General features: G+C 39.7%; 1 protein-coding gene across 1 annotated transcript in view; it reads left to right on the forward strand.

Annotated features, from left to right (window-relative positions):
• LOC127110120 (uncharacterized) overlaps nucleotides 1-12,564 on the forward strand; it is a 130,665-nt gene that overhangs the window by 77,888 nt on the left and 40,213 nt on the right. Inside the window, 3 exon segments of the mRNA XM_073004562.1 lie at nucleotides 2,909-3,264; nucleotides 3,390-4,149; nucleotides 9,393-10,100. Of these exon segments, the coding sequence (XP_072860663.1) occupies nucleotides 2,909-3,264; nucleotides 3,390-4,149; nucleotides 9,393-10,100 (1,824 nt within the window).

Below are 12,564 nucleotides of genomic sequence, written 5' to 3' on the forward strand. Positions count from 1 at the left end.
ATCAGAAAGGGTACAACATTCCTGACATGTCCACACACAAAATACCATCCCAATTGGAGGAACCATCCAAACCTTCAAAATGAAAATCAACAGCCCACCCAACAACAGTTAGTCATACCCCTGCCACAATCACATACCACTCCCCAAGTTTCCACCTCTGCACCTTCTGGACCTTCATTAGAGGATCTTGTCAAGCAAATGGATGTGAACAACCTCTAATTTCAGCAACAAACAGATTCCAGTGTTCAGACTTTGCATACACAGATTGGACAACTTTCCACTTCAATGAATGTCATGCAGCAAGCCCAAGGATCAAACCAACTTCCTGCCCAAATAGTTGTGAATCCAAAAGGCCCTAATGCTAATGTGAGTGCAATTTCCTTGAGATCCGGAAAGGTTACATAACCAGCCCCAGAAAAAAGTAAAAAAATTCTTGAGGTAACACCTGCACCTTCTTCTGTTGTGATAAAAATTGAACCCTCTATTATGGTAGAAACTGAAAAAGAAAAAGATAAGAAGCATGTACCACCAGTCCCTTTCTCACATATAATACTGAAAAATAAAAGGACTGGTGAGGGAGACAAAGATATATAGAGATTTTAAATGTGTTCAAAAAAGTGGCGGTAAATATTTCGCTTCTTGATGTGATTAAGCAGGTTCCAAAGTATGTAAAATTTCTGAAAGACTTGTGCATAAGTAAGAGGAGGTTGAAGGGAAATAAGAGAGTCAATTTAGGACAAAACATTTCAGCCCTTATCCATCCTAAACATTCACTTGAAAAAGCTATTGTTTGAGCCCTTAAGGTCATATTACCTGTACCATTGGGGATAGTAAATTCAAAAATTTCATGCTTGATTTGGGAGCAGGCATTAATGTTATGCCTACTTATGTTTATAATAACCTTGACCTTGGTCCTTTGCAGCACACATGTTTAATCATTCAACTGGCGAACATAAGCAATGCTCGCCCTATTGGAGTAGTGGAAGATGTGCTTGTTCAAGTTAATGACTTGATTTTTCCTGCAGATTTTTACATTCTGGACATGTATGGAGAAACAAATTCACTCAGCTCACCCATCATTTTAGGCAGGCCGTTCATGAAAATGGAGAAAACAAAAATTGATGTTGAAGATGGAACCATGTCCATGAAATTTGGTGACATTGTCGCGAAACTTAACATTTTCGATGCCATGAAACATCCCTTGGAGGAGTATTCCATTTTTCATATTTGAATTGATCTCTGAGTTGATTGATGACACTTGTTCTGAATTTTTTCACTTGATTTTCCATCTCTATTTGGTTTTGATGATGTTTACTCATGAGATGATTGTACTGACACTAACCTTTGTGTTGTATGTGCTGAGACTGATGCTTCCTTGCAGGGTAACATTTTTCCTACATGTGAATTTTTCGATGAAGTTGTTTATGCAGTTGAAGCTCTCGACATTCCGGCAGCCCCAAGTACCCCATCCATTGGGAAACCACTTTCCCTAGAGCTGAAACAACTCCTTGAAAATTTGAAATATGCTTATTTAGAGAGTAATGAAAAACTCCCGATTATAATTTCTTCTAACCTTGATTTCGATCAAGAAAAAAAGCTTTTGCAGGTTTTGAGGAAGCATCAAAAGACGATTGGGTGGACATGGGATGACATCCAAGGCATTAGTCCCTCAATCTATATGCACATGATTTTACTTAAGGATGGTTCTAAAATAGTGAGGCAGCCCCAAAGGAGGCTTAATCCTTTGATTCTTGATGTTATGAAGAAAGAGGTAACCAAACTCTTGCAAGCAGGTATCATTTATCCCATCTCTAACAGTAAATGGGTAAGCCCACTGCAGGTTGTACCTAAGAAATCTGGACTCACATTGGTCAAAAATTAAAAAAAAATGAACTTTTTCCCACTAGAGTTCAGAATAGCTAGAGAGTTTGTATTGATTGTAGGAGATTGAACCAGGCTACTAGAAAGGATCACTTCCCTTTACCGTTCATTGACCAAATGCTTGAACGACTAGTTGGTAAATCACACTATTGTTTTCTTGAAGGTTTTTCAGGTTACTTTCAGATTCATATTGCACCAAAAGATCAAGAAAATATCACTTTTACGTGCCCATTCAGTACATTTGCTTACAGGAGAATGCTTTTGGTCTTTGCAATGCTCCTGGCACGTTTCAGCGATGCATGATTAGCATTTTTACTGATTTTATTGAAAATTGTATGGAAGTGTTTATGGATGATTTCACTGTTTATGGTTCTTCATTTGATGCATGTTTGAACAATTTAAATTTGGTTTTAGAGAGATGCATCAAAACTGACCTTGTTTTAAATTATGAAAAATGTAATTTTATGGTCGAACATGGAATTGTCTTGGGTCATATAATTTCTGAAAAAGGAATTTCAATAGACCCTTCTAAGGTTGATGTTATTTCTACACTGGCTTACCCATCTTGCATCCGTGAGATTCTTTCTTTTCTTGGTCATGCAGGTTTTTACAGGCGCTTCATAAAGGATTTCAGCAAGATAGCTCTTCCGCTGTCAAACTTGTTAAAGAAAGACGTCACTTTTAACTTCGATGACAATTGCAAAAAAGCATATTACTTCTTGAAGAAAGCATTGACCTCCACTCCTATCATCCAGCCTCCTGACCGGACCCTCAATTTCAAGATTATGTGTGATGCTTCTAACTATGTTGTTGGGGCGGTCCTTGCACAAAGAGTTGACAAGGCTGCCAATGTTCTTTATTATGCTTCTAGGACTTTATATTCTGCACAGTCTAATTACACCCCACTGAAAAGGAACTTCGAGCTATTGTTTTTGCTCTTGATAAATTCAGATCATATTTTCTAGGTCCAAGGTTGTTGTTTTTACTGACAATGCAACTTTAAAATACTTGTTGAAAAAGCCAGAAGCAAAGTCGAGATTGATTCGGTGGATGTTGTTGCTCCAAGAGTTTAATGTGAAGATTAAAGATAAAAGTGGAGATGAGAACTTGGTGGCTGATCATTTGAGTAGGATAGAGAAGGATGGAGATATTTTTCCGATTCAGGATGACTTTCCTAATGAGCAGCTTTTACTTTTGCATGGTGTTACTCCTTGGTTTGCTGGTATTGTTAATTATCTTGCTGCTGGTGTTTTTCGTACAGGTGCATCCAGGACACAAATCCACAAACTCAAGAGTGATGCCAAATATTATGTTTAGGATAATCCATATCTTTGTAAGTTTAGTAGTGATCAGGTAATTAGGAGATATGTCCCCGACTATGAGGTTGAATCTATTTTGCATCTTTCTCGTGCTTTTCAAGTAAGGGGCCCTTTGGTCCTCAAAGGACTGCAAGAAAAGTCTTAGACTCAGGTTTCTATTGGCCCACTATTTTTAAAGATGCCTATGAGACTTACCAAACTTGTAAATATTTCCAAGCAGGAACAACCATCACTCGTAAGAGTGAAATGCCTCAACAACCTATGCCTTTCTGTGAGGTATTTGATGTATGGGGAATCGACTTCGTGGGTCCCTTTCCTATATCATTTGGTTTTCTCTACATTTTTCTTGTTGTTGATTATGTTTCAAAGTGGGTGGAAGATATCCCGACTAGGACTAATGATTCTAGGGTTGTTGTAGATTTTGTCAGGTCCAATATTTTTTGCAGGTTTGGAATTCCCCGAGCTATCATAAGTGACCAAGGCACTCATTTTTGTAACCGCACCATGGAAGCTTTTCTCCAAAAGTATGGAGTTGTGCACAAAGTATCTACCACATATCACCCACAAACTAATGGACAAGATGAGATCTCAAATAGGGAAATCCAACAGATTTTAGAGAAAATGGTGCAACCAAACAGGAAGGACTGGAGCCCTCGTCTAGAAGGCGCACTTTGGGCTCAAAGAACAGCTTTCAAGACACCAATAGGGATGTCTCCCTATCAACTTATTTTTGGTAAGGCATGTCACTTTCCTGTCGAGATAGAACACAATGCTTATTGGGCGGTAAAAAGTTGTGATTTGGAGATGCAACAAGCAGGTGTTAAAAGAAAACTCCAATTACAAAAGCTTGAAGAGCTTAGGCTAGAGTCTTATGAGAGCCCTAGGATCTATAAATACAAAACTAAGCACTTCCATGATAAGATGATTTCTAGGAAGGAATTCTCTGTGGGCCAACATGTTTTACTGTTTAACTCCTTCTTTAAGCTTATGGCTGGGAAACTTCGATCCAAGTGGATTGACCCTTTTGTTGTTACTAATGTTTTCCTTCATGGTGCAATAGAAATAAAAAGTGCAGGTACTGACAAAACCTTTAAGGTCAATGGGAAGCACCTGGAGCTATTCTATGAAAGTTTGGTGCCTGAAGATGCACCCTTAGAAGAGCTTTCCTTGGAAAAGCCCACATACTCTACAACTTGACCAGGGAACACCTTTTCCTTTCTCTCACTCTTATTTAATAGCTGTGTTATTTCATTGAGGACAATGCATATTTTAAGTGTGTGTGGGGGGGGGGGGGGGGGAACCATTTATTTATTTATTTTATTTACTTTGTTTTAATTTTTTCTCTGCTTTTGGCTTTTGTTTGCTTCCTTAAATAAATAAATAAATTGCATGTTTTTTCCTTTGGTTTTTGAGTTGCAATTATGAGTATTTTTCTTAGTTCTCTTGACTAAAGTCTTGTGGTGTGACGTGAAAAATTTGATGTGCATTTTTAGTAAGATAGGTAGGACTAAACTCTGAATTGTACATCTTTAGTAGTAGATTGTTAAACCTTGTTAGATTTGAGCCTTATATGGATAACATATGATCAGTCACCATTTTCATTAAGTTTTCGTTACTGATCTGACAAGAAACCGAGGATTTTGAGACACGGTGTAAGCATTTTGGTACTTTTCAAGGCAATTTTACTTCCCATATAATATTTGAGCATTTCCATTCATTGCCATGTTTTACTTTATATTTTCATGATTTTACGCGTAGGATGTTTGTGTTTTTGTCCAACAGGTCCAGGTGGAAGAACCGAGGAACTTAGAGCGAGGCAGTGCGGAATTCCGGCAAGTAAAGGAATGAAAAAACCCCGGTACATGAGCCCTGAAACGGCCGCCCGTGTCACCTGACACGGGCCGTGTCAGGCAGAAGGAGAATGAAAGCCAAAATAGTAGACTAACACGGCCAGCCGTGTCAGCTGACACGGCCGACCGTGTCAGTTGACACGATTCGTGTTAGGCCTTATCCTCAACCGTGTTAAGCCCCCATGGGTGTGTCAAGAGAAACAGTGAGTTGACACGGCCACTCGTGTCAGTTGACATGGGCCGTGTCAGCCCAAGTCCAAAATTTCCCTTTTTCATCGGGCTTTTGATCATCGGGCTTGTGGGGTTATTTTTGGGAGTTGACCACCTGTTGCTTGGAATTTTCAAAATATAAGAGAACCTTCTACCAATAAAAAGATCATCTTGGAATGAGGTAAAACACAGTATTGTCAAGCAATCAAGTATTACAGAGAGCAAGGAGTTCGGAGAGCAGAAGGTTTTCATGAGCGGAAGCGATTGAAGATCGAAGTCATCCAAATACTTGTAATGTGTTATTTTTATCTTGTATTAGTTTTGAACAATATAAGTAGCTAAACCCCCAAATGCTAGTGGGGTGTCCCTGATTTAGAATTGTAACGAATTTGAGTTTACATTTGTATTTATAATATTATTTTTACGGTAACCTTTTAATATGGTTAATGCTTTCTCTTTCGGACCAATCGAGATTGTTCTATGATTATCAATTAGGCTGGACCGCCATCGGTAAGGTTTTCATAAGGTTACTCTGCAGTAGATATCACCTAGGACTAGGGATACCCTATATCATAGTGTTCTTGATATAATAAAGCTTAACTTCACCCTAATTGCCTATGGACATAGAAATTAGTGTAGAATGATTAAAGGTTTTCTCACCAAGGACTTGGGTGAAAATACCCTTGAGAACTGGTAGTAATTGATATTTGTTGATGCAATAGTGAATCAGAGTTGTTACAGGGATAAATCATACACCTTCCCTGACATTGATTCTCTTACCTTGCAAACCCTCATTTTTATTATTTCTTGCCTTTGCCTTTATTATTATAATTTTGAATCAAAAACCCCAATTATAACTTTTGTTTAATTAAATAATAATTTGAACTCGATATTGACGTGCAGTCCTTGAGATTGATATTCGGGGAATCTCCCTGTTATTACTATAACAGGCAAAAATAGTACACTTGCAATTTTTCCAATCATGTTTTTGGCGCCGTTGCCGAGGACTGCCAAAATATAGAGTTTAATTTTAAAGTTCAATTAAAATTTTGTTGCTCTGCAATAAAATTATTTTTCTGTCATTTATAATTTACTAATTTATGTATGCGAGAAGAACCCTCAGCTGAATTTCTTTTTGACGCAGAGATCAAGAGGACCCTTCACCGAAGACGCAACAACGCAAGAGTGGATTCCAAAGAAGAAAGTACCTCTGATCATTCCAAAGTCAAAGAAGCAATGGCTGATAATCCTCTGAATCCACCTCCTCCACCTCCGAAAAGACTCCTAGGGGTGACTATGGAGGTGCAAACGCACCGGGTGGTCGACTGACCACTGTCAACCAACCGGTAAATGGGATGAATTTTCAACTACATCCTAGCACAATCAATCAATTGGAAAGAAAACCTTTCACTGGAAAGGTTAATGAAGATGCCAACGAACACCTATAAATATTTCTAACCATGAGCACCACGTTGAAAATCGATGGGCATACTGATGAAGCAAAAAAATTAAGAATGTTTCCGTTCACTTTAGCTGAAGATGCGGAAGAATGGTTCTACTCTCTTCCAGCCGACAGTATCACATCATGGGAAGAGATGGAAACTGCATTCTTAAATGAGTACTTTCCAGCATCAATATTCTTGTGGAAAAGGTATGAAATCCTTAATTTCAAACAGAAGGATGGTGAATCAATGGGAGACGCCTACAAAAGATTCAAAAGGGTCTTAGTAGCGTGTCCAACTCATAATATGGATCAGACTAAACAAATGCAGATGTTCGTTATCTGACTGAAAATAAAAATAAAACAGTTGATTGATACAGCAGCTGGTGGCTTAACAAATTTCTCAACAGCCAGTGGTATTAAAAGGATTATTGAAGCAATAGCTGCCAATGAGCATCTAGAATTATACGACAGGTGTACTAGTCAGCCAGAAGGGGTAATTGATCTAAAATTAGAGACAAATAAAATCCTCCTGGAAGACACAGTTGTTGCCGAAGTAGAAAAGAAATTGAAAGCTATGAATATAGGTACTTAAGATATGGCTCAAGTCCAGCCGGCTCAGGCTAGCACTTGTGAAATTTGTAATGGACCTCATCACATGGTCTATTTCTTTGCTACTCCCCAACAAATTAAAGAGATCAAATTCTTGAAGCAGAATAATCCCTACTCCAACACTTACAACCCAGGTTGGAAGAATCATCTGAATTTCTCCTGGAAAGATCAGAGAAGGAATGTTATACAACAGGGTACAAGGCAATATCAGACTCAGTGTCAACAATAGCAGCAACAATAGGCACCTAAAAAGGCTGAATGAGAGATCGCCATTGAAAAATTAGCCGCCCATAGCATGCAGTTTCAAGAAGGAACTAGAACCAATTAGAAAAACACCACTGCCTCCATAAAAAATCTCGAAGTCCAAATGGGTCAAATAGCACAACAGTTAGCTTAAAATTCTCAATCCCGGGGCACCCTACCTAGTGGTACGGTAACAAATTTGCGGGAACATAACAATGTTAACGCTGTCGTAACCCGAAGTGGGAAGTCAACGGAAGAAAACTGTATGGAGGAAGATGGATTGTTTGAAGTGGATTTAGAAATCAAGGAAACCAAGGACCAATATGAAGAAATGGTACTGCCACCTGTCAAAGAGAAAGAAAAAGTTACAAAACCAGTCATCAAACTCCCTTACCCTCCAAGACAGAAGAAGAAAGATCAACATGAAAAAAAATTGAGAGGTTCCTGGAAATGTTCAAAAAGCTTGAAATAAACATCCCTTTTCTGAGGCATTAGAATAAATGCCAATATATGCCAAGTTCATGAAAGACATCATCTCCAAAAAGTGTTCCACTGATATAGACCCGATCATCCTGACTGAAACATGGAGTGCCATTCTTCAAGGTATGAAAATCCCAGTGAAAAAGAAAGATAAGGGATCAGTCACTATTCCATGCACTATTGGTGATAGAAAATTCAAGAAGGCTCTAATTGAATTAGGATAAAGTGTAAGCTTGATGCCTCTATCCATCTACAAGAAATTAGGCACTGGCATCGTTCAAGATACTCAGATTTCACTTCAGTTTGCTGATCACTCTGTTAGGCGACCATTTGGGATTGTGGAAGACGTTCTTGTAAAAATTGACAAGTTTGTTTTCCCAGTTAACTTCATCATTCTGGAAATTCCTGAAGATGAGGAGATTCCTCTCATATTGGGCAAACCATTCTTGGAGACAGGACGATGTATGATAGACATAGAGGAAGGAACAATGACCCTCAAAGTCTATGATGAAGAGTTAAAGATAGATGTGCGGAACAAAATGCAATACAAAGATGATATTGGCATAAGCCACACTATAGAGATAATAAATCAGGTAATTTCTCAAGAAATTGAAAAGCAAATGCCCCAGTCATTGTTAGAACGTGTCTTGAGTCTATCGATTTTTGAAAGTGATGAATATGACAGTGATTCTGAGGTGCTCTCTATGATGGGAAAACAACCTGAATGGATTAGATCTAAACCACACCGCTGGGAAGATTTAAGACCACCGCCACCATCAGATATCACTGAAGAACCCAAAACAGGGGTAAATCTAAAGCAGCTACCAAGAAATCTGAAGTATGTATTTCTAGATACTAAGAAAAAATGCCCAACTATTATCAATTCCAGTCTACAAAGTGTCTAAGAAGCAAAACTCATTCAAGTGCTAAAAAAATACAAGGGCGCAATCGGATGGGCAATCGAGGATTTGAAAAGTATAAGCCCGACAATTTGCATGCACAAGATCTTAATGGAAGATGATCACAAGTCGGTAGTGCAACCACAACGAAGACTTAACCCAATAATGAAAGAAGTGGTACGCAAAGAAGTTGTAAAATTGTTGGATGAGGGATTAATTTACCATATTTCCGACAGCTCATGGGTAAGTCCAGTTCATGTGGTACCAAAAAAGGGGGGCACTACGGTGATTAAAAATGAGAAGAATTAGTTAATTTCAACCAGGACTGTTACAAGTTGGCGGGTGTGCATCGACTACAGGAGACTGAACATTGCAACACGAAAAGACCACTTTCTGTTACCATTCATTGATCAAATGCTGGAAAGGTTAGTCGGTCATGACTACTATTGTTTCCTCAATGGGTACTTAAGATACAATCAGATAGAGGTTTCCCCTGAAGATCAAGAGAAGTCTACCTTCACATGCCTCTATGGTGTTTTCTCTTACAGAAGATTTCCATTTGGTTTGTGCAACGCACCTGCCACTTTTCAAAGGTGTATGACATCAATCTTTGCTGACGTGCTTGAAAAGCATATGGAAGTATTTATGGATGACTTTTCAGTATTTGGTTCTTCCTTTGATAAATGTTTAACTAACTTGTCACTTGTGTTAGAAAGATGCCAGCAAACAAATTTGATTCTGAATTGGGAAAAATGTCATTTCATGGTACGTGAAGGGATAGTATTGGGACACAAGATTTTCAACCGAGGAATCGAAGTGGACATAGCAAAAGTGGAGGTAGTAGCTAATTTACCACCACCGGTGAATGAAAAAGGCATCTAAAGCTTCTTGGGACATGCGGGGTTCTACCGCAGGTTCATAAGAGATTTCTCCAATATCGCAAAACCAGTAACTAGCCTACTGGTGAAAGACACATCGTTTCTTTTTGACAAAGAGTGCAGGGAAGCCTTCGAGACCCTGAAGAAGGAACTTATGTCAGCCCCCACAGTTATTGCCCCTGATTGGTCTCTCCCTTTTGAGATCATGTGTAATACAAGTGATAATGCAGTAGGGGAAGTATTAGGGAAACGAAAGGAGAAGCTTCTGCATGTGATCTACTATGCAAGTCACGTATTGAACCCCACTCAAATGAATTATGCAACCACCGAAAAAGAGCTCCTTGCGGTTGCGTATGCCTTTGATAAGTTCAGATCCTATTTGTTGGGATCAAAGGTAATTGTGTATACTGACCATGCAACTTTAAATTATCTCTATGCCAAACAGGAATCAAAACCAAGGTTGATGCGATGGATCCTACTGCTACAAGAGTTCGACTTGGAAATTAGAGACAAACGGGGGAGTGAAAACACTGTTGCTGATCACTTGTCTCGGATGACTCCGATTCAAGAAACAGAAGAAACACACCCCATCAGAGTTGAGTTCACCGACGAACGTATCCTAGCCATTACGCATATCCCCTGGTTTGCATATTACGCGAACTTTGTGGCAGGTGGACTAACACCTGATGATTTTGACTCTAACAGAAGGAAAACATTTTTGCATGATTGCAAGTTTTATGTGTGGGACGATCCGTTCTTGTACAAAAAGGGAATAAATGACCTGGTGAGGAGATGTGTTCTGAAGGAAGAGCAAAGGGACATCCTCAAAGCTTGTCACAACTCAGAATATGGAGGACATTTTAGCGGAGATAGAACCACAACAAAAGTCCTCCACTTTGGATTGTACTGGCCTACATTGTTCAGAGATGCACAAGAGATATTGAAAGAGTGCGACAGATGTCAGAGAACTGGTAACATATCAAAGAGAAATCAAATGCCTCAGAATGCCATGTTGGAGGTAGAACTGTTCGATGTATGGAGAATAGACTTTAAACGAAGCGCTTTGGGGGAGGCAACCCACACAATTTTAACTTTAATCAGTGTGTCCATGTTTGTAAGTTTACACAGGAGCTCTACAAAGGAGGAGAAAATCACTTCAATAAATGTATAAGTCATCTCGAATGGAAAAATAATGCTACCGGAGGTTGAACGGAAGAAAAAATCTGAAAAACGGTCAGCCGTGTCAGGATCTTGGTCAACCATGGAGAAAGAGTGCAAAACAGTGGCCTAACACGACCACCCGTGTCAGGAGCACTGAAGGAAAATGCAAGTTTGGGCGTGGCAGTGGCCTAATATGGGTTTCCATGTCAGCTGACACGGCCCATGTCAGGCATACGGATTTTTGAATTTTTATGGGACCAACCCTTTTAATTATCTCTTAACCACACTCCACCCACCTTTTCACTTTATCATTAGTCAGATTTTCATAACCTATTCCACCTTCTCTCTCTTAAACTTCATCATTATCATTCTCTCTCTCTAAACCCTTACCAAAACTCCATTAAACCTCATCCCTCAAAGCTTCCATAACCACCACTTCCACTACCCTATCGCTATAACACCCTTCACAACTATTACTCCATTCGTCATCCCCGTTCTAACCACGATTTCAGAAATTTCTAACTCCCTATATCAGAAATTTCAAATTTTTTGCAAGTCCAAAATGCTCCAGAGGAGAATTCTAACCGAAAAGCAACAACTTGCTGAGATGTCAAGGTCACGGAAGCGACCCATCCGGAACCCAAATCCTCACAACATTCTATTCGACAATCCAAAACAGGAAAAGCGGTATCAAGTCCACCGAAAATGAAAGCTCACACCTACCAGGTATATGTGCGAGCACACTTTGAACGCCTTAGGGCTAAAAATTGAAGTGTACAGGATGTTCCACGTATTAGGGATGTTAGAGTTTATGAGCCTTGAAGTTCCGACGTATGAGCACATCACGCTTGAATTCCTTAGCACGCTGGAATTCCAACTCGAAAAGAGATGGATCGACACCACCAGGTACTATTTTGGGACTTTACGTTTCCGTCTGTTTAATAATTATCATGAATTGTCTGTGGAAGAATTGGCAGGGAAACTCTGGCTCCCACTGTACGGACCGAGAGTGGTCCTAGATGGGTTTTCGCCAAAGGACTTCTGGATTGCCATCACGGGGAGGACGGATTACACCTCCAAGGGTGCTAAAGCCTCTGGCATCCAGAACCCGTGTTTCCGTTATGCCCATAAGGGTTTGGCCTACACCCTGTTTGGACGGGGTGATAGCACAGGTGTAGCCACTCAGCGGGAGTTATTTTTTATGTACTCGATGACGCAAAACAAAGTCATCAATGTAGCTGCCTTTGCAGCTGATTATCTTGGCAGGGTTGCCCGATCAGACTCTAGAGGCATCTCCGTCGGCGGCATGATCACCCAAATTACTGAACATTTCGGGTATCAGGCAGTTTTACTTGAAGACACTCTTGTGGCAAGTAAAGCTAAAATTGACATGTCAACTCTGCTTCAGCAAGGTATAATTGTCGTTGCTCCCACTTATTATTTTATTCTTATCCATAAACGGTTTATTATGGCTCTTCCGGATCCGGACAGAGTTAGTATTACTGACTGTGCAAACTGTCTATATGTAAGTGTTGACCCTGACACGGAGGAAGGCCACGACACTAAGCACTTTGCGGCAGATGAGCAGTT

The sequence above is a fragment of the Lathyrus oleraceus genome, chromosome 1, assembly GCF_024323335.1.
Source record: "Lathyrus oleraceus cultivar Zhongwan6 chromosome 1, CAAS_Psat_ZW6_1.0, whole genome shotgun sequence".
Lineage (NCBI taxonomy): Eukaryota > Viridiplantae > Streptophyta > Magnoliopsida > Fabales > Fabaceae > Lathyrus > Lathyrus oleraceus.